This window comes from Morone saxatilis, unplaced genomic scaffold, assembly GCF_004916995.1.
Source record: "Morone saxatilis isolate NCDOM2014 unplaced genomic scaffold, NCSU_SB_2.0 Contig2, whole genome shotgun sequence".
Taxonomy (NCBI): Eukaryota; Metazoa; Chordata; class Actinopteri; family Moronidae; genus Morone; species Morone saxatilis.
In genome coordinates, this window is record NW_023339762.1 from 14,438,971 (window position 1) to 14,462,706 (window position 23,736).

At 41.9% G+C, this 23,736-nt stretch overlaps 1 protein-coding gene across 1 annotated transcript in view; it reads left to right on the top strand.

The window, feature by feature from the left end:
- Nucleotides 1-23,736, top strand: part of syt7a (synaptotagmin VIIa) — a gene marked incomplete at its 3' end in the record, with an annotated part of 70,333 nt that overhangs the window by 7,437 nt on the left and 39,160 nt on the right. The window contains 1 exon segment of the mRNA XM_035664315.1: nucleotides 23,603-23,706. Coding sequence (XP_035520208.1) covers nucleotides 23,603-23,706 — 104 coding nt within the window.

The window sequence follows — 23,736 nt, forward strand, 5'->3', positions numbered from 1 at the left end:
CATACAGAATAAGAAATAAGACCGGATTCATACATCAGACTTGTTGATACAGTTCTGTAGAGCTGGAGCTATTCATATGGTGGACTCTCTCAGCTGATTAGATCGTGGAGGAAGGGGAAGTCTTTCACTTCTTCTTTCTCTGCCATCTTCTGTCCCTCCTCTGTGTCTTGGGGAAGAGGAGAAAAAGGACAGCGCCGGTTAACATCAACCCGGCCGGGAGACGAGTGATAGAAAGCAAGAGGTGGAGAGGCAGACAATAGAGTGGAGGCGAGCTTGAAAAGATGGAGAGAGCAAGAGAGACAGAGGGAGAGGGAGAAAGCAAAGAACAAGCCCTGGAGTGCTAGCCAGTCAAGGTCACGCAGAGGAGAGGAGGCCCTGTGTGTATTTGTGTCTATGTGTGTGTGTTTAAAGGGAAAAACAGTGAGGATGGGAGGCCTACATAGTAAAGAATGAAGGGTTGGTGACAGCGGATTGGTTTAGTTTGGGATGGGGGATTTGATGGGGGAGGGAGGAAGATAGGAAGCAGAGGAGGGAAAGAGAGAAAGCCGGAGATGAAAAGAGCTTGTAATACGGCTTCACAACACTCTTCTAATACTTAATAGTATCTACAATCTAGTATTCGTGACAGGAATGGCTTAATAAATGTGTAACTTTTAACATGTTAGACTTAAACTCAGAGGCAGTGGGTGGTACACTGGTAATGTTTATGGTTATCTGGTGTGTGTGTGTGTGTGTGTGTGTGTAGTGAATGCTGTTGTGTAACCACCCAGTCCCGTCGCGTTGATCCATGTTCTCTTCGCAGTCTCTTTCTCTTATTCTCTCTGTGTTGCTTTTTTTCGCCCCCCTCGCCACTCGATGACCACCGCTGTCTCGTTGCAGTTCCCACTTTCAGTAGATGCCATGGTGCATTCAGTTAAGAGCGTGTGTTTGTGAAGATTTAAAGCAATAGCTCTGCAGGTAAATACTACCACCTTTCTGTGTTCTGAAAGCAAACAGATGAGAGGGAGAAACCATTAATCCCATCCAGGGAACTTGCTCTAATTTTGATTAGTGATGGAGAAAGGGAGACTTCTGCATAATGGATAGCCCGGTGCTTGTCATCTTAGGATCAAGTGGTTTGAAAGCAGGATTGTGGTTTGCTGAGAACATTCTTTATTCGGTTATCCTAGCAGGATGCAAGGAGTCACTTGGAAATGTGATCACTGCTGTCTCTTTAAACATATTAGCCCTGTTTGCATCTCACACCCAGGAGAGATTACGTGTGCGAGCAGTTGCCATAGTGTTTTGGAGCACCAAGGTGCTGATGTGAAAGATCTGAGGTGGCTCTGGTGCTCTGTGACATTATCTCTACGGAGCAATGGTGTGCGGAGTCGTGATAACGTATGATGACTTTGTTTGTAGGAGGTCAAGAGTTCACCCTGCGAATGGCCCCCTGAGGTCAATCGCTCTTACTGTTATCTTCTTAGATAGTCTTAATGTATTCATGCTCCATTGATGCAATTTTATTTTATTTTTTAGAAAAATGTCCTTTCTCCTCTCTGTCATCCTAAAACGCAATCACTACCCCTAATCCTCACATTAAACCTCCAGTGGTCACACAATCGCATTCAGTTTAAGACTCCCAGCAAATTCTTGGCAAATTATCCTGTTGACAGACATCATTACCATTCGAAAGAGTAATTAATCTTTCCACACTATGATTTTACACAGATGAACAGTAATAGCTTATGTAATAATGGGTTCAAACATTTTGGCAGCTATAGACTATAATTTTACTCATCTCAAACAGACCCAGGGGGGCTGACCTGAAGTATATGCTACTGTACAAATTAACGTTTGTATTATTATACTGGACAACTGATTGAATAGAGACAGAAAGACACAGGGATATGATGAGTAATAAAGGTCCCCAGCTGAAATAAAAAATGGGACGTTGCTGCTGTATTGTATCTTCTTAACCATCATCCATCCACAAGGGTGTCTGGACCCTTAGCTTTGATTGAAAGGAAACTGCCCAAAGTTATTAAAGCTATAGTTTGACGGCTCAAGGGTGGTCTATAACCATTCCTGTAACTCTCAAAAAACCACAGATCCGACATTCACACCCACTTCATGCTGTGATTGGTCAGCTGTGGTGAAGTGAGCAAGGATGATTTTGAACTTCTTTCTCTAGCTCTCTGTTTTCATCCTCCAACTATTTCTGTCAGTTTTTATGTGAACAACCAAATGCAACGCCATAGTTTCTCCTATGCTTGGAAGGCCATTGGTATTCAGTTGGTTGCGAGAAAGCAAATCAGTTTATTCTGCAAAAAAATCTAACTATTCAGTCGAAGGAAAGGCAAGCCGCCAGTGAGATAGAGAGTTCAATTTAAAAAAGATAATATTTTAAAAAATATGTGGTAAAGGAAGAACGGTACACAGGAAAAGTGATCTTTGCACACCTTTGTTGAGACAGATGCGTAGGACAATAGGTAACAAGTTCAAGTACAAAGATTAGCTCCCACACACTCCCAACACCTAAAAAACTGAAAAGCGCAGGTATTTTCTTACAGAATACATGTTTATACTGGAGATGTATCACGCTGTTTGCTAGAGTACAGCATGTTCCACAAGTTGGTGTGTGTGCTCCAGCATTAATGTTTGTGTTTGTGTGTGTAGCCGCACTGTCTCTCGGTATTTAGCAAAAAGTGTGTGATTTTGTGTGAGCCACCCTGTATCTGGCAAGGTAGTCAGACTGACAGATTGGGCTGTACGAGTGCCATCTCCTCAGCTTGGCTGCCTGAGCGTTTCTCCCTCGTTCCTACTTCCTCTCTCCTTCCTCCCTCCGTCTCATCTCCCTATTACCCTGCTTCAGTGGTGACCAGCAGGGCAAGGGATATTTTTTCCTTCCTTTGCCTTATCTAGCTTGCTGTATAGGTAGGCCCTCGCCCTGGATTAAGTCCACTCACTGTTCCATAACTGTAGCTACAATACCTGATGGATCAGCCGCCCATGTCTGTCTCCCCTGTGCTCGAGCCACGCAGGTAGCTTGTGACAGTGCAAGGTTAAAATGCCAGAGATGGTAGGGAGCGAGAGCGCTGTGTGTGTCCTTGCATTACTCTCTTCCATTAGAGCTTTCCTCACTTTGTGGCTGCATCGGGACTAGTTGGAAAATACACACAATACTGTAGATGAAGAAGAAGAGAGAGCTATTGTTCTGCAGAGCTGAACAGAGGGTGGCTGGGTCATGAATCGGATTCAACAGAGTAATTGTGTGTGACTGTGTGTGTGTGGGGGGGGAGTTCACACAAACTGTTCACACTTGTGCTTTTACTAGAACTGTAGTGACAATAATAGAAAGATAGATTTTAACCAACAGCTATCAGTACGTCCTCATTTTGCTGTATTCATTATCCTAATCAGTTTTGATTTATTTTGGTAAAGTGAAAAAGATAACATTTCAGTGGACACACAATTATTATATTTCACATCTGCTTAAGGTGTACCTAGCCATTTGGGCAAATTAGCCATTTAGAATTTTGCATCCTTTGTGCTTGTGGTGCCCCACCAGGGCTCCTCGTGGAGAATGGGATGGAGGGAGTATGGGGGAAAGGAGGAGCAGGAGGAGGAGCAGGCAGAACAGGGAGTAATGAGCCTAGGCAGGAGGGACAGATGATGTGGGAAAACCTGACAGACAAAAGAAATACACAGTCCCACATCTCTAAACCCAAATATGGATTCACATGACTGATTAGAAAATGGAAACCCTGCGGGGGTGGACAGATTAGGGGGCTTGAAGCTGAACATTTGGCTCAAGAAAAGCAATGCTGACCCCATTTGCGGTGTAACTGAGTACCTGTTATGAACACAAAAAGATCAAATTACTGACACCGACAGCTGGGAGACTCTTGTTGTTGTTCTCTCTCCTCCCACTCCATCTCCAAAAATGATCTGGATTACTGTTTTCGTTGCTCCTCTTGATTCCCTACCAGTCATCTAACTTTTGCGGTTGCAGGCTTATCATCCTATGTTTGCCTTGGCAGCGGCGTGAATTGGTGCAGCTGGAAGAGCACAATGAATTGGATGCAAGCAATTGTGCATGCATGGGAGTGAGCTGAGAGAGCTCAGCCCCAGACTCAGTAGAGCTGAGACACACCAGATTGGGCTGGCTTCGTCCAAGCAGTACATTTCTGATTGGTCTGGGCTACAAAGCTAAAATGTGCCTTTTGTGCCACTGGTCCACAAATCTGACATGCTGTAGAAATATCCCTCTCTCTTTTACTCTCTCTTCACTCTCACGCTAATGAACAGCAGCCCTTTTCTTCGTCTACAGATCATTTTTCATGTACGCAACATTCATTGATTAATGCAAACCACCTTCAGACCCTTCCTCGTGATTATGGCTCCGAGGCTTGGGAGGGGCCACTGATATCCTTAATGAGTCATAAAAGGCAAAGAATTATACACTCCAATAGTCTTGACATTGGGTGATATTTCAATATTTGGTCACTCACTCTCGGAGTCTATTTGCCCACAGAGTTGGCACACGCTCAAATGCCCTCAGACACGCATTTGCACAAGTAAACAGAGAAATCTTGACTTTCCAGTCCCATGGTGTGTTCCATGCGCTCAGGATATTTGGGTACAGACAGGATCCTGCTGCACATCCTGGAAAAACAAACATGCAAGTCAAACAGAGAGCTCCCAGAATGCACTGTGATTCTGCTCAGCTCACTCACCACCAAAATAAGCATGTTGATTACATAATCAAAACAAGAAGCCCGAATGCCAAAAAAACACTATATGATAATTGTCATGATATCATCCGATGTGCTGACTCTGCAGTGCATCTGCCCTGTGGTGATATTCCTTCCTGGGTGGTAATGTTTGTGATCTTCTATATGAGAATGACGGTGCTAAATTATGTTGTCTAATAGGTGATTATCCACTTGATAAGGACAGTGTATTGTTTTCCCACCAGTGACGGTCAGCACACTCTCAGTGAGATGATGGAGGTCTTCACTTGTTAATTGAGCTATCATAGAGGAACAATGCATGCATAGGATGTCAGAGTATCTGCCCCCCCCCCACACATCTTTCCCTGGGGTATATCTGTTCCTCCCTTTTCTCCGAGTCCATTGCCCTCTAAAAACACACTGCCTAATTACAGAGCAACAGAGGGAGGAGGTGAGGACAAAGTGGGAGAAATGAGCAAAAGCCAGAAATGCGTAAGAAGAGGCTTTAAGCATTGTAGCTGGAGGAGGTAAAATGGGTGCACGAGAACAGCTGTGAGAAACTGATGCTGGACAGGGAGAATGTTCGTAATGAGGATTGTTTTAGATTTTCTTAGAAATGACAGATAATATTTGAAGACGGCTGCACTGTGCAATCCCCCCCGCTCTGACTCTGAGGCAAACACAGAATGACTGCACATCAGACATGGCTGAGGATTGACAGGAATGTGGCTCCCAGCTCCTTCGGACAGTCTTCCTCCTTCTTAAAGCGCCAGACAAACCTCATTATGGACTGTTCATGCAGGCTATATTGACACAAGACATACCAAGGAAGGGTCATGTATTAAACATGAATCTCCCAAGGTTATATAGCAGAGCCTATACATGGATCTATAGTACTTGATGCTGTATACGTGCTTACTATAACTGTAAACACAGTGGCATGGGTGATGTGTGTAGGGTATTTGCCCTCACACACTTGTGTAGTATTGCATGTTGGTGTCTTAGGGGAAAAAAAGGATGGATCCCGTTTCAATAACAGTGGGAATGTTATCATCCTGTGCAGACAAATTTTGCACACACCTCTGTTTCAGTCCAAATCCCAGAGCCACGTCCACCCTCCTCTCCTTTACTCCTTTGAAATATTAATAAAATGTAATAGGCTATTTGTATTAAATATTTAATTCTGTGTCATATTTGCATCTCATAAACCGCTGGTCAGTATTACTGTGGATTACCTTTGAAATTTTAAAACTTGCTGGACTGGGAGAAAATTACAATGACGGAGGAGCGGAGGAGGTTGGGAGAGGAGGGGGAGTGTGTAGAGTAAGCTGGGAATCGCTTTGGGAAGTTCAGTGAAAATGCTTCTTGTGTCCTTTTGGCTGCTCCATTTTCTTCTTTCTCTACTTCTAAACACAGCATGCTCTGCTCAGTCTCCCTCTGTTTATTACCCACTGTTTGCAGCAGCACTTTGTGTAATGTGCTCCAGACAGATTTGACAGGCTGGACATGGACCATAAAATACCTCCTGCTAGAGTATCACAAGCCCAGGTACATGGAGTCGGGGGGGTTAGGTAGAGAAAACTGAGGAAGGGCAGGTGAAGCCACAAAGCTGTTAGTCCAGTGTGTAGCATTTAGACAGAAATTGAATATAATATTCAAAGGTATGAATGTAGGAATGTAAAGATGTATGTGCTCTGATTTTCAGTATAACATCTGAGTGGTTATATTGGTGCGTACAACCATCTTTATAGCGCTGACCTGTGTTATTGCTGGCGGAAAATCAATTGCATGCAGTCCCTGGCTTACTGTTCAGTGGTCTAAGTGGCAGTGCTGTTGGGCGTTAAGTTGTAATTTTAGACCTATCTTATGCACTTGATGCTCTACCTGTTGAAGGCTGTTTTGCTTCTGATTTGGGAAAGTCTGTTTAAGCCACTTGTTGAACCACCTGAATAGTTTTTATTTACAGGTGTTGTTAAAGAAGGTGTCTTTGTTGCACTACATACGATAGTTGTCAGTGCTGCAGACATGCAATCAAATACACAATATGTTAAACATCCATGCAGGTGTTCTTCCTGGTAAAACTGAGTAGACTTTGGTGAGAATATCTGGGAAACTTTTTCCCTTTAAGGGACAAAATGGAAACTTCATGGTGGACCACGGACCAAAGCAAACGTGTATTGTATTGCGTATTGTACAGTAATTGACTGTGTTCCTCTCCCTGCCACACTCAGATTATGAAAAATAATGAATAATTAGATACATATTGAAAGAGCAGTGTTACCTCACAAAAATAAAACAGCATAAATAGTTATTTATACGATAAATAAATAAACAAACTGGACCTTATGGCTGACCAATTTTGGCCCCCAGGCCCAACTTTGTGCACCCCTGCATGCTCTAATGAGACTGTACCTAGAATGAGGGATGTGTGCATGCTTGTTATGTATGACTGACCATGCTTACTGAGGCTCTGTTTGCATTAAGAACCCAATGCATCTTGATTGATCACCAGTGAGCGGCTCTAAATACAGGTGTAATTGCACCCACACAACTTTGAGCATCTCCTGAGATTGAGTTGCTCAAGCAGCATTCAGAGGTTGTCGGTGATGCATGTGACTGCATATTCAATGTAGTGTGAAAGCAAGTGCCTCCTTGACTGCATGCGAGGGCCATGTGGTCAACTTCAACTTTGTACAACATATAGCACGACAAGCTGCTTGTTTGTGGCAAACAGCATGAGCAGTGTTGTGAAGTCAATTCATAAGGGGAGGTACCAAACAGCATTTCTTGTCTCTAGCTCTGTGGCTGAACACTAATGTGTTTTTCTGTTCAGCAGTGGTTGCAGTTTCCCACAGACGAAATCAAATGTGAGCCAGGAAGCAATGTAGTCACTTTTAGACATATTCTGATGCCAAGTGTGATTTGCTGCTCAAACTAGATTCTATATTCTGGATGCAGTTTGTCTGAACAGGGCATGAAACACATGTGGAAGGGCTGTTCTGTGACAGGATTATGGGCCGCCAGCCACAACAATAAGGCCAAGTAGGATTTGTCAGAACCCTGGCCAGCTAAAGATGATATTAATAACATGTCGTATTAAACGCTACTTCTTCTTATCAGACTTTAACCTTCTTGACAATCACTGTCAGCAATGAAGTCCAAAAAGATTCACAATTGTTCAGTGATTGATCAGTGATATGAGTTATGAGTAAGCCCTGCATAGCCCTTTTTGGCTTTGCAGAGTAAAGCGGGCTAACGAAAAGCCCTGTGCATCTGTAGGTCTGTGTGCCCATGCTCGCTCACTGTCTTCCTCCAGCTAACTATACGCGTGGTCTTCTCTGTCCCTCACCAGCCTCCAGCCTGCCAGCCCCCAACTAGCACAGCCTCGAGGTAGGGCATGCTGGCAGTCCTCTGCGTTTGATTTTTTTTTTCTCTACGTGCTCTGGACTAATCCTATTTTTGGGTGCTGCTTTTTGAGTCAAGGTTTTTTTACAATCTCCCCAGGCCAGATGCAGGAAGGAGTGACGCTGCAGATCCCTCCCCCTACATATTATTACATCATCTGTTTATGACCAGTCAACCGTCAAACCATACATTACTCAGGAACGCTGTGGAAGTGGCACTTGTTATTTCACCCGTCGTTAGAGACAAGGGCATGAGGGTCCCAAAGGGAAGCATAAGCATGTTGCATGTGCCATCCTCCCTCCTGCTCCTCTTCCCCCATTTGCTCCCTCATCTCAGGTCCCATTCTCCACGACTGTCAGCCCACACAGGAATCCTCCAGAACAGCATGGTGAATCACCCTGCAACCACAGGCTAAGCAGAGCACACGTTCTAACAATTACACAAATAGGGACGGACACATACCCACACACACATACTCTCTCCCCTGAACCTTACATTTCATCCGTGCATCAATTAGTGTTTTGAAATGGTATAGTGCTAGCCACTTTACACATATCCATTAGATAACTGTCAGGGATTTGTGTAAAACCATTCCATTAACTTGTGAATAGCCACTGATTTTCAAATAGAAGTGGTGTGTTTAGTCACAAAATGTCCACAGAGCACTTAAGTGCTTGATCCAATATTTATTTTACTTTACTGACTTAATTGCATGCTTTGACTTTCTACACAGTTCTTCTGCCTCCGCGTCAGTTATAGCCGTGGCCGTATGTCTGTCTGTCCGTCCCATTCTTGTGAATATGATATCTTGGGGAATGTCTCAAGGGAATTTCTTCAAGTGTGGCACAAACGTCCACTTGGACTGGAGGATGAACTGATTAGGATTTAGTGGTCAAATGTCAAGGTCACTGTGACCTCTAGGGCTGTAGTCAACCAAAAACATCTTAGTCAACTAAAATTCTACCTCTTCAACCAATCGTTAGGTCGAAAAAATTATTTCTAGGTTGTGCTTTCTCTTGTTGCCATTAAAATTAATTCCAGCAGTTTGACCATTTCTTTTTCACACGTAGCTATATCATTACCTTCATGGGATGTCTATAAAGTACATTTACATGCAGCAGCAGCAACACACACACACATTCACACACACACTCAGACGAGGACTGCTCTACTAATTTAGTTGGCTTCAGATGTTCACAGTTTCTCTCAACTGTCCAAATCCCCCAGCCTCAGACAGTAGCCACTTAGCAACATGTCAAAGTTCACCAGGCTAAGCAACACAATTAACACTAAAATAACATATAAGATGACAAAAGTTTGAAGTCAGGGACATCCAGTACATCATCAACTTAAACAGTTAGGGGGTATAATGTATACCATGCAACCTATAGTTTAGCTGATTTGTCTCATAAACTAAAGTACTGAACAAATTAAAAGTTTAATACTGCCATGAAAAGTTGTGGGATCATTACAACTTATCCTGAGGAGAACAACAATGTTAGTTTAAGATTTCATGACAGTCCAGTTGTTGAGCTACAATATATCTGTCTGAACCAAAGTGGAGGGCCAACTGACTGTCTGGCTCTGGTGTAAGGTGAGATTTATTTTGTAGATTACTTGTTTTTTAGGCCTATTGAGAAGATTGGCATAATGTTATTCATGGTAACTACATACATATATATTTGTATTCTGTTCTGTAATTTAGGTGAGGAACTACCTTCCCTGTATTGTTACTGAAGGTTGGCAGAGTGATATGATGTAAGGTAGTGATGTGATTATATCACTTTTGTTGTCAGTGTTCAGTTATCCTACTGTTAAAGTGGACATTGAAGTGGACCATGTGACTCAGGTGAAGCTGACCCCATGCTCTCGCTTTACCTACGACCGCAGATAGTTTTAATTCAGTAACTCTCAGGTTTATAGTTATAGACTAATTAGCGTCACATTAGCATGGGCCCTGTGGACTGAACTGAACAGAGTAGAAGTGATTTTTTTTTTTTAAAGGACCAGGAAAGATAATCTGTAAAAACCTCAGTTCAATACAACCAGATCTTAATAGGATACTGATCTAACAAAAACCTCTGTTTGGAGACTGTTCCTGGAGAGCTTTATGTTCTCAAGAGCCCTTCAATCGGCTTAAAGGTCAGGTTGCATACAAATCACACAACCGCCCTGTTTGTCCTTTTAGTAATTTAACAGACCTCATAGAGACACGGGGCTGAGAGGCTGCCTCAACAGCGTCCGTTATTCTTCGCCTACTCCATCTGGCCCATTACACATGACGAGAGTTATAGCTCTCTTGAAGCGAGTTAATAAATCAACCACGGATCAGGTTAGTTTTGCCTCTTTGTTTTTTATTCCAATCACAATAAATAATGCCCATAATGCCAGTTAGATTGTTTGTGACAACTTAGTTTGCATGTGCCCATGTAAGGCGTTGAATACAGCACTCTCAGAGGGCACCCAGTAAATAGAAAAAGTGATGGAAAACAACGCACCAACACTTAATCATATAGTAGAAATACTGTGTTTCTTATTATTACCCTGCCAAAGAAACATTTAAGGTGATTTCCAGTAATAACTTGAATCTCTTCTCTTTCTCACTGTTAATTCCTCTCCAGCCTGAACTCACACTCCCTCTATTATTTCCCCCCTCAGCAATGCCTGCAGTAGTTAGCCAAATGACATCCTTGTCATGATGTTAGGGTGATAATGTCAAGTAGGTGTGAGAGCTGTGTGTGTGTGTGTCACTCTGCTTAATGGCAGCAGCCAAGCCTGCCATTTATTCCGTGCAGCCCTGCCAGGCAGATGGAATACTTCGCCGTATTGGTTGACGTGACAAACAGTGACATCCTGCGCAGTACTGCAGGTATTATGGCCACTCCTGAACTCCGAGGTGATATTGACTGCAGCAACAGCCCAGCTGTGTGAGTATCGAGCTCACATCTCCACAACAGTTACTATTAATATGCTTGTGAGTAAGAATTAAGACAAGCTATTACAGTATGGAGCAAGGCTAAAATGTCCTCAGGTGCTGTGTAATTGAGTTAATGTAGAAGGAAAATTACAGGCTGCTCTCAGCAGAAGTGAAGGCCACAAGGACTGGTAGTTGTGGAAAACTATATTTCCCATGAGCCCCTAACTGTAACCTGCTGCGAGTGAGCAGCTGCACGGCGTCGTCAATATGTCTCAGTCTGCTGGGTACTATCCAGCTGTAAATTGTTGACAGTTATACAAGCAAACACATCAATGGGCAGTCAGGCAACAGACAGCAGAGCTGGAAGCCCGTCCAAAATGACCCTGTGCTTATGAAAAGTAAATTATGTTTATATACAGCTGGCTGTCTGCAGAAAGTAAAACTTCATTCTGGGGAACACGCAGCATATTAAAGTTGATCATTAATTATTAAATGTGTTTTTTGGAAGAAACACACTTTTGAGTCAGCAGATACATTTAAAACCTACAGTAGATGTTATAGGATATATTTCATTACTTTAATTTGTCCTTCCATTGACATTGGCGGATGCTAATGAGAGTTATTTTCTGTGGTGTCTGTCCAGCTGGAGTCTAAAAGCAGAGGGGTATTTAAATCTCCTCCTGACACTGAGCCAATGTAGTGTCGTCCCAGGGGCCTCTGCTCTGTCTACAGCCCTGAAGAGGACAGGATCACTTCGACCATAGTAGAGCTGTACCGTTAATGCACAGCTGCTGATGAGAAAGGTCACCTGGGGAGAAAGGTGGTCACTGGAGAGATGGGATTCTCTGTTCCGTCCGATGAGAGCAGCAGTCACTGAACAAATATAATGCACCCTGTCGCGCAGTTACTCTGTTCTCCCTCTGCACTACTATGACAGTGTAAATTACAGTTCGGCAGCCTGTTGCACATACAAAGACAACACCAGACCCATTATTTCTTCCAAAGTAACCTTTCGGCGTCCCTCACTTGGTTGCCGTACACTTGTACATCCTCCCCGTCAGCACTTCCGACACCAGTTGTGAGAAGGTTGTGGTTACAGGCGAGGCAGAGTGATCAGTCATCACACCAACTGAGGGTACAAGTTAGTCAGTGTGAGGATTTGACTCCAGGGAAGCGAGTGCCACTTGCAGAAAGACATAAACGTTCATAGGCAGACATACAGATGCAGAGACAGACACTCACGAATGGCTTCAGGTCATGTGACTTTTAGTCTTTTAGTGGCTTTTTTATGGAGTCTAAAGAGAGACGTCTTTGGCTGGGTTGTGGCCGAGTCAATACTCTAACCTCTAGCTAGAGGCTAGGGTTTGCTGTGTCCTGGGTTTTTACTGCCCGGTCTGTCCAGACAGGTAATAAACTGCTTTTTACAAGCAGTCTTTAATTGAATGAAGAAGGCAAAGGTAGAGGCCTCCAGGTAGTTGTAAATCTAAATTAATTCATTTATGACAAATGGAGTCTGCCTTGCTTTTTCACATGAACTTTGCTCAATAGATGTGTGTCTGTTTCGGTTGTGAATAATCATGTAAACATCTTAAGCTAAGCTCATTGTGTAGCTGTGTGCTGTTTGATGAGATTTTATATAAACCATAATGGGAGATGCTGAGACTAGACTGCTTCACTGTGATTTAGCTGTCATTCAATTAAAGTTGCACTTGTCCTGCCAATACTTTAATTACACCCTCAATAATTGTTTTCCCATTTTTGAAGGAGTGAGAATATTTAGGCTAATATTTTTATGTTAAGAGGAGCACTGGGAATTGGATATAGATACAGTCAGTATAAAGTGCACAAGTATGTGCGCACATCCACAGTCACGGACACAAACACACATACCATGAATGCATGCATCTGTGCCCTGTATCCTTAGGCAAATACAATTGACTTTGACTTGGATTAGATTTTATAATGCCACCCACATAATACATCTGGAGCATCCGAGACCTCTTTGTCTTGGTTGATGTCACCAGCAGTGAGCTGATGATGTGGGCAGATGGGGACTCTAGGCCTGTATGCATATGCACAAGCTTCACAAATTGCTCCTCAATAGCATTACAGTTGAGTCTCTCTTCCCTCACTCCCACTCTGCTCTTTCCTGCACTGTTCACTCTCCACTTTCTTGGTTTCTTCACACCCCTAAAGCACATATATTCCCACTCATGTCACTGTGCTTAAGCTGTGTTAAGTGGAAGAATATGTGTGTATTCTAGTGTGTGTGTTTGCTGTTTTAAGTCCATGTAATCGTATCCTTTTTTTAGAAAGACATAACGTAACTAAAACACACCTTTCAACGCAGACGGTTATGAAGGTGATACAGCAATAAATAGCAAGTTACTGTACAGTCGAGCGCAGAGGAGGAGAAGGTGATAGGAGGTAAACATTGAGGGGATGTAGGAAGACGTTTGGCACAACACATGACACTATTACCATATTGGGCCTCAATGAAGACACCCATCCATTATCTATACCTGCTTATCACTGAGGGCCGCAGGGGGGGCTGGAGCCTTTTTCCAGCAGACATTGGGTGAAAGGCAGGGTTTACCCGGGACAGGTCGCCAAAAAAGGTGCGAAGTGGAAAAAACTCTTATAACTGAATAAGAGTGTGATCTGACATTTTTCCTTCTTATACTTATGATGTGACTTCAATATAAGAACAAAACTGTTTCTTTTTAAAATTGTGTTTCACATGGATCTTTAACTGGTGACAATCCTGGTGAGACGTATTATGCTTATTTCCAGCTCTATATTTTCATTATAGAGTAGCTTTGCATGATTCACGGTTCAAAACCATCCTTATTTATCTTATACTGGCTCTTTATGCAGCTCCTCAGTTCAACCTCTAACGTAAAGCATTTCTTCCTATTTTTTAATTTTTTTTTATTGTTTGAAACATATGACATAGCATTAACATATTATTTTTTTATGTTTTTTACAAACCCGCCCACTTCATTCTAATTGACCAACTTCCAGAAACCTGCCGAAGTGGAGCAACCAGTGCTTGTGAACACCGCCTCTCATGCTCTTATTGCTCAATGGCATATGACTGCTGGAGTGGGCTTGGAAAGTAGCGATATGGGGCACTGAATTTGATGAAATTTATCAGTCCACAAATGAGGCAAGAAGAACTAGGTTGGAAAAATGAAAGACGCTGGAGCAGAGTGTTTCTGGGGGCCAGGCCTCAGTGATTACAGAAACACAACTTCATAACTTTATTTACTGATAAAATCTCATTTCAGACAGCGAAAATCGTCAGCTGCTGGCTAGAAATGAGAAGCTGCGTTGTCTACCTGGATGAAATGAAAGACCCATTGTTACAAAAATTGCTAAGAATTTCAGCTGGTAAATCTCTCACTGTTGATGATTGCAAACTATATAATTTGCTGTGCAGAATAGAAAGCTGGACGGCATAGCAGTAGCTAAAGGGGCAGGGCTTGCAGTTGGAGTAATAATGGACATGTGAAAGGTTGTGTGTGTGTGTGTCAGGGGGTTTTATTGCGAACCCTAACCTTGCTTACAACAAATATCTAGGCTATATAGAGGCAATTTAATGCCCCCCGATCCTGGAATAATGTTAGTCATGGTTGACTTAGTTTACAGCTCTCAAGCTCATTACTGAGATGGACGCTAGTCAACCTCCAGAGTATCAACAGCCACCATGTGGACTTAAGTCAATAAAGTCAAGGGCATCAGTGGGACTGGTGAGTAATAGGTTATTTGTAATTGTGTGAGGAAGCCATAACATCCCAAAGCTCTGGGGCCACTAAACAGTAGAAGCTCATTCAGCTTGATCAGATTTCTGGAATATATTACAGTCATCTGTTCCAATGTGTGATGCTGATGAAAGATGGAAGAATAGAAAAGGAGAAGGAAGGTGAAGTCTGAATAGAGGACGAAGAAGAGGACCAAGAAGTCAGGAGATACAACTCTATGAGAAGATAAATCAGTGATCATATTTCTGAATATTTCCTTCAAGCCTGACAGATCTGGCACAATCAAAGTTACCTCGACGTGTAATTAGCTGGTAAAGTGCATCGGCAAATGTGCGGCACTAAAATAATATCCAAGCAGGCAGATGAGTTAGCCTCTTTTAAAGTACTGTTTTGAAATCATCCGGTGATATATGACTCTAATCCATTATTAATGTGTGTTTGATGGGAGGCAGGGGCACTTACAAATTGGAAAACAACTCAGGCTGTTAGGAGGCACGGGGAGAGTGTCCTTGGTAAATGTGTTGAGTCCTTCTCGTGGCTTACATATGAAAGTCATCCATTTCAATCTGACCAGTTAATTCAGTCTTTCTGAGACAGAGCTGGGGGAGAAAATTCTGGCAGAGACACTGATAGATTATGTGATAGATCAAGACCATGCATACTGTATAAAGTCCCAATCAAAGACATAGATGTAACCAAAATGTTATCTTTATAACTCAATCAGTCAGAATAAAAAGTAGATAATATTCATTTACCTCCCACTGAGATCACAACATTAAAGATAATTTGTTCAAAATCCACATGTTGATATCAGTTTCTGGAAACTATGGCATCAGAATTTTCTATGAAAATATATATTGTTACTATCACACAGTTTCCAACAGACTGCATTTTTTATGCAGGAACCAGGCTCTAAGAAATAGGTAGTAATTCAAGCAGAGCTTATTATTCTGTATGCCTCTTTAAATATGCTGAAAATCCCAAATTCCTGGATCCATTATTTGTATAGCAGTATTTTATTTTGGTAGTATTATACAGCCCTATTCATACACAGACACTAAAATTCTTATTATATATATTATTATATAGTAGATAACTACATGGAGTATTTTAAAAAATATTTGAATGTATGTGGGTTCAGATTCATTCTTTATTGTCCTCAGTGGAGGAAATTTGTTCATTCAAGGTATAAACAAACAAACAAATACAACAAACACACAAGTGTAGGCCATTTATATGTCTGTCTGATTAAACCACTAGGGAAAGTGTTGTTTTGTGTGTGTGTGTGTGTGTGTGTGTGTGTGTACGTGTGTGTGTGTGTGTGTGTACGTGTGTGTGTGCTGATTACAACTGAGCACCAGGTGTATTAATTAGATCAGGCAAGATCAGTTTACTGGTGGTGGGGAGCACATGGTTCTTACCGTAAGCCATAAACTGCAAGCCAACTCATGTAAACGTAAATTTGTTTTCCATCTTTGCAACAAATGGGAAGATCATCCAAAAGGAAACTTTATTCTGCAGATTAGATTTGATTAATCTTTGTCTCCAATGGAAACGAGTCAGGAACACCACACACCATCTGCTGAAGTGACTGAATAAAGTTTGGACAGTCACTACAAAAAGTCTATTACAGTGTGCCCAGGCTATTTAAAGTGGTTATGGCTGAGGGCACAAAACTCCTCCTAAAGTGTATTATTTTTCCAGATTGGCTGTCTGTATCTGCAGCCAAAGGGGGGGAGGGTGAAACATGGGTTGAAGGGGAGGGTATTATATCCGCTGGCACTTAAATAATTACATAAAAAATTGTCTACCCCAAAGAATATCTTAGGTATATTAAGGACTGGAATAAAGTGTTTTGTAAGTCACATAATAATATTAGTGTTAGGACAGTTAGGACAGAAATAGCATCTGTAGTATCTGTTGTATTTATGTTAAATTTCATATATTATCAGTTGTACAAACTTGATTTTTGTTCCCTTTTAACTGTATTAAAACATTATCACAGCTTCAGTTCACTTACACCCTGAGTGTCCAGATCTTGTTGGGTTTTATGGGCGCATTCAGTGTCAGAGGTGCTAATAAGATGATGGTGCCATTATAGGTGACACCAGGCATGTGTCATGACATCTTGCTGGTCTAACTCCAGCTTGTCACTGGGCTGAGATGGATCTTATCCCTCATCTGAGAGCAGACAGAACGTGGGTGGCAGTCCTCTTACTCTCGCTGTGAAACAGCCTCTGTGACAGCACAGCAGTGCTGCAGCTGAGCCACAGGGAGCATATAGGGACAGAGAGCCCGCAAAGCTCCCTGTAGCCTACAGGGGATGCAAGAGACACTCACTTTCACCACAGGTGCTTTCCCTCTCCACCTGTCAAAATTTCACTGGTTGCCTCACACATCCCTGTGAGCTGCAGCACATGGGGCTCTAATGTCCACTGTGGACTGGGATTTCCATGTGGTTAAAGGACCATACCGGGATTTTGTCTCAATTTACTGCACATTGTGTAAACTTAGCTTACTAGCATGGATTTCCCAAATCAAACCAACTTTTTAAATTAATGATCTTCCCTATTCTTTTCTAGGGATTAATTGCCTTTTTATCCTTACTGCCAACTTAACTGAGATAGGTAATCCATCACAGTGATCATTAAAGATTCTCTCGAGACATGTATTTAGACATATGTACAAATAGTCTGCCTGCAACAGTAGTTTGTGTTTTTTTCTGCCAAAACAAAGTATAATTTCAACATTAAAATCCTTAAAAAGGCATCTACTTCTTCTACCTAATTAAAAATCCCAGAATCTATGAATATGCAAACACAAGATGTCTCCTACTTTCCATTCTCAGTGTTTGTGCACTGGTGGCTTCAAGTTTCTACATCCCACTTGTATAAATTGTATACATACATCATTCTGCAGAAGCTCAAACATCCAACTGTAGGAACAACAAGAAAAACATATTTTTCAGAGGAAGGGGATTTTAAGTTGTCAATATGGTTTCTCAAAATGATCACTTTATGCTAATATAGCATACACTGGTGGTGGTTGTAAGCACTGAGACTCAAGAATTGAGAGTTCCCTGTCAAACATTCACAAGCTACAAAATGTTGAACATAAATAACTGTGTTGTCAAGGTGGTTAATTCCTAGCTTCTTACATTTAATGAAAGGTATTTTTTGTTTGGTGTTCTCAGGAACAGTAATGAATGTCAGAACTTTCTATTAGCACTTAAAAACACCAACCTGAAAAACTGCTAAACAGTTCTCATTGTGGAACAATAACATAGTCCTAAAAAGTAACGTAATTCAAAATGTATTCATTGATATGTTATGCTTTGAAATTGGATTAATTATGTGAAGCACATCTGTAAATAAAGCATTAGTATAAGTCTGTAAAACAAAGATGTCCACTAACAATTGATTGAGCTCAACAGGACAGACATTGGACCAACCAGCAAACCATACCAAAGTTAAGAAAATGACCGACCAACCAAACCCAAACTGTGTGAATAACCATTTAAACTATTTATTAGAGAACATGAGGGATGATTCCGCAACTATAAATTAATTCATAAAATAGTTTTGGAAAAGATAATTGACATTTTCAAAGTACTGCCATGGGGATTCTTTTGGGCTGTACATCAAAAACAAATACCAAAGCTCACCCACCAAGTGGTAAATTTATCCAAGCTGTAGGAAGTGTTCACAATGATGTCTGCATGAAGAGAGAACTGTCAATCATGTGTCGTACATCCCACTTGAAATGACGTTCAGTCTCAAGGAAAGGCCTATTGAGCCTTGCCTGACTGGATGGATCTGCAACAGCAGTAAAAAGGCTAAAACATGCCAAAACAACAGGTCGTCCTTTGAGCACACCGGTGGCAACCACCTGTGAGCTCACTGTGTGAAATGTCACCTCATCAGTTTATTTGACAATGGCATTATTTACCTGGAACTATAGTAATTATTCATTTTATCCACATCTCCCCTCTTGAATCAATTTTCCGCTCTTCCCACACAAATCATTTTGTGCGACTGAGCACAGGAGAGATATTTAGTTTGGTTGCATTAAAATGCGTGCGTTGTTTACTACCACCGAGTCTTTTGTCTTGAGAAATAACTGTAAAACAAAAGCAATAAACTGCATCATGAAGTTGAGCCAGAAGGTAGATGGAAGCAATTTAAAATACTCAGTATCACAATATAACTGGAAGTAACATTTTGCTGTTGCACACAGATTGTGTCTCAGAAGGGATGGCTGTAAAGACATCTGAGTGACATCTGAGGATTACCCAATGGCAGCTCAGTGGCTATAAAGAGGACAGAACCCAGACTCCAATACAAGGAGGGGGCACTTTGAAGTGGGGATTAGGGTATGAGCTTTGCACCCAGAGCTTCTGAGGCACTGCCCTCTCCACCTCAGTCAGAGCATAAAGATGCGGTGTGGCAGCTTTGCTGACTGGACACTGCTCCAGTTCCGCCTGTCCAATTAGCAATTTCTCCTACCCCTGAGGACTGGTCCCTTTCTGCTTGGCTTAGCTCACTGCATGTGGGCCAGATCACCTACATGTACAGTACCACTCTGTGTAACCATAGTAATGCTTGTTGTACTCGGTGCTGCTACGCACTAAGAGCACTCCACGCTAAAGACTTTGTACTTTGATATGTGCTGCAAGTTCTTCCTCGTCATACCCTTAAATATCCATATTTAACCTGCTGCGCAACTTGATCTCTGTTGTCCTCTTCAGTGGAAGGGTTTATTGCAAGCTCATTTACACCATCATTGTCACTACTCGACCCCAGTACATAGTGCCATCTATTTTCTCTTTTATGTGCATATAAAAGAGATGGCCACTGAAATCCCAAACAAACAAGCGACTTTCAAGTTCAAGAGTCCTCTGACTTCTAAAGGCCTCTGATCAAAGGGTTCAATGGCTTGTTCAGCTGACTTGTCACTTATACTGAGTGGTGCCATTTTAGATGTGATTCATCACCCACCATTTGGAAATATTTTTCATTCCTTACCTAGTTAAATATAGTAAAGATGACTGTATGTGACATTGGTTCTCATTGAACATCTAGTGATATTGTCTCCTTATTCCAGTTTCAGCATACAAACACAGTTTTATCTTTCACCTTACTTTACATGTCACCTGCTGCAATATTTCAAGCTAAAAGATTTGTTCAAGGGGAAAGATAAATTGAATTTCCTGAGTGCTGTGATAGACTGTATGTAGTGCATGCTTCTCTTACTCTAATGATGCCTCTTTTTCTCCACAGCCATAGTGCTAAAATATTTGCATATCTCCCTAATACCTCAACACAGTGTATTTCTTTTTATTCCTTTGAACCGCCTGCGCACAGAGTGCTTCTCTGTAGCTTCTAAAAAAGGAAATTATATTCCATGAAGTGGGAAGCAGAATCCAGTTGTCCATTACTGAGAGCAGTAACGTGGCCTCTTTGGATGCTACATTTTATTTGGAGGCTTTTTACTCCCTTAGCTCTCATGACTGACACAGATCATAAACCATACCACCCCCGCCCCACCCCTTGACCTTCAAAGAACACAGGACGTAGGGCCCTACATCAGCTGCTGGCTTTCACGGATCCACCTGACTCTCCAAGCCCTTCAGAAAAAATCAGACCATCCATCACTGAGCCACTTAGCACTGAGGCTACCATAGATGCCCTTAGCTGAAGACCAGTTCAGCTTCCTTTATTTAAGATCCATCAACTCAACTTTATTGACCTATCTATGAATATAAAGAGTGTATAGCCTGTGTCTATTTCTGAACATATATGTATAGAGATATTCATCATTCAGGAGTTGGTTGTGTTTCGCTGACCCGCTAACGCTCAGGAGGGCATGGACGTGCTTTTATACCATTAGTAGTCTCTTTGACTGGAGATAAATAATAGGAGGACACTTATAATGACTGTTACGCTGATTGTATCTGTACCTCCACAATCAGAACAAGATCAATCAAGTTGGATCGAGTCAGGAGATAAACTCTTGCAGTGTGTGTTGTTGAAGATGTTTAGGATTCTTCTGTTAGATGGTGCAGGGTCATGGGCAGATTTCCATCAACCACAGAGAGCGGAGTTTAGTTCCCACTGGCGGTAGCTGCCAGAGGACTGCAGTGCCTCTCCACCTCAGTCATAGCATAGCCAACCAGAACGATGGAGACAGTCAACAAATTAATTTAAGAAGTAGAATAAAGTGGGGTTTTTACAAAACAATAGCAAGGCGAGTCTGACATTTGGAGAAACTGACACAGTAAAATAACTTGTTTTGACCTGCGGGACAGGAGGAGGCACAACATCTTTATTGTGCAGGTGGTAATGATCACAAATCTACCAGGAGTGGTTATAAGAAAACCAACCTGCGAGGGGCTCTTGTACCACAAGTGACGAGATGTGCATGGAATGTTGAATGATCCAAACTTGATAAAGAGTGTTAACCTTTACAGTCTCATTACATTTTATTTTTTTTAACCGCTAGTAGTGCTATAGAATAATGTTTTTATGACTGGTTCCACGTTTTGTTTGCACACGGCTGATACACATGGCTACCAGTTGTTTCACGCTACTCCACTGATTTACAGGTGGCAGTAATACGCCAAGAAATGCAGCAAAGGGAAGACTAGCAATTAAGGATGGATGTAAATAATACAGGTTTCAAACTTTTAAGAAAAATCGGCTTGATGATTTATGAGAAAGGAAAGACATTTGGTGAAGTAACACTGAATGTAAACAAAAACTTTGTTTCCAAAGAAACTCCTCAGTGCACCTTTAAGAATCATCAATCAATCTCTGGCCAGTCTTAGAGGTTATCTATATTGGTTTTCCTCAGTTTCTGTCATATATATATATATATATATATATATATATATAATGTTATGCATGTTATAATGTTGGATGCCAAGGTCAAAGTGTCAAATAATGAGGTAAATGTGTGTAAATACTAATCCCTGAGTTCAGACTGGTCTTATGCAACGTTTACATATTTTTAAACTTTATGTAACGTTGGCTCATAAAGGATTTCTTTGTATGTTTCTTCAATACAGTTTCATTGATCTCTCTGTTCTCTGCTGATGAAGGTGTTTATTTTAGAGAACTCACATACAGTAAAATCAGCTCCTGTATCATTTCCTTGGCTATAATTTCTGTGGTTGCCATGGCCACGCAGCGAGCCATAGCGTCAAGTTGAAAAATTTGAACTATTATGAACTCCATTAACACCATGTACTATGATGAGAGAATGACAGATACACGTATGTGGAAGGAGAATATATGTGTGTGAGAGGACCAGAGTGAATTATGGCGTGTATGGCCCCTCATACACTTTATCTTGGTTTTACTGAAGACTCTCTGCACACCTGAAGTCAGCTGCACTGCAAACTCTCCCTGCAGAGTATGTTGTTGTTTTCCACCCACAACCCAAGATTTTTTTTTGTGCCATTTCCATACAAATTTATAACTGGTGGTTCTTTTTTGGTATAGTCACACTCTTGAATTTGTGTTCTCATGGGATTTTAAAAGATTTTCTAGCAATAGAAGCCTTATCATCATCTTCCCATTGTTAAGTTTGCTGTCCATGGTCTTAGCTGTTCTGTATGCACCCCATCTTTTCTAACTGCAAGTGGCCTCAGGTGTCACGCTGACTTCAAAACAGCAGTTGAGGCTAGGGGAAGACTGTGGAATACAATGCTGATCCCATTCTTATTTTCCATATGAAACAAGTTTACCTGCCAATGTTCCTCCTTTTTGAGCTGGTCTGTTCCCAGAGGACATGACGAGGTGGAGAATAAAGCGAAGATATGATGGAGGAGTGAGATGAAAAGGCCAGTTGTGACAAGCAGAGGAAGGGAAGGAGACAGCAATTGGGGAAGAAGACAAACCCAGTTGCTGAAAGGAAAGCATGGCTGTTTGTCAGTGTTTGTCACTCAGCTGTGTGAAAATGCATCCTGACACCCGTTTATCACTGTATATTTAGTAATCAGAATTGTTGGAAGGAAATCAAAAATTTGAATACATTAGCATCTTCCCCGCTGTGCAAATATCAAAGCTCAATGAGGTTTTATATCCTTGTCCTCTTAAGTGAAGGCCATTGAATTGTTTAAATGTGAAGAACGTGCAAATCTGAAATGCAAAGTGCTTACAAGTTTAGATCCACTTATTGTCGGTATCATAACCAGCATGTAAACAGACGCAGGCGCAGGTGTGAATCGTCTCACACACGCACATACTGAGACACATGCGAGCGGCAATAGATGATGTTTTTTATGACTCTCTTCCAGAGCCACCTCTCTCACTGGGCATCTACTGATACCCATTAATCATGAGCTCTCTTGTATTGTCAGCCCAGCCTCCCCTCCTCTCTCCTCTTCTTCTTCCATTCCCCCCTTCACTTTCAGCCTGTCAGTTAACAAGCTGTGACACCATGACAGTGATGTGTGTGCAACTGAGTGATGCCTGGCTGCAGCCCTTATTGGAAAGGTATTGAAATGCTCCGGCACGAAAGGGCTAGTGATGAGATTGTATTTCTCAGCTCCTTATGACAGAATGTAAAAATGGCAGCTCTCGCTATTCAATTAGACGTGGAGGGAGAAGGCCCAGCTTTCTTTGGGGTTGCCCGTCCTTTTGACAACATGATTTACTGTGGCATACAATCAGCTCTGTAGCAAAACTCCCATGTTTTTATTTTACACAATGAAGAAAAATTTCTCCATGTGTGCAAAAAAGCATCACTCATTTTGTCTTTCTGCCTCCCTGTGTATGTGTGTGTGTTTGTGTGTACAGGCTCAGTGTCCCTCAGTGTGTTCCTGGTCTCCCTCGCAGTGACAGTGTGTGCTGTTTGGCTGGTGGCTCTTTGTGGCGTCTGTGGTTGGTGTCAACGCAAGCTGGTGAGTTTACACACACACGCGCACACACAC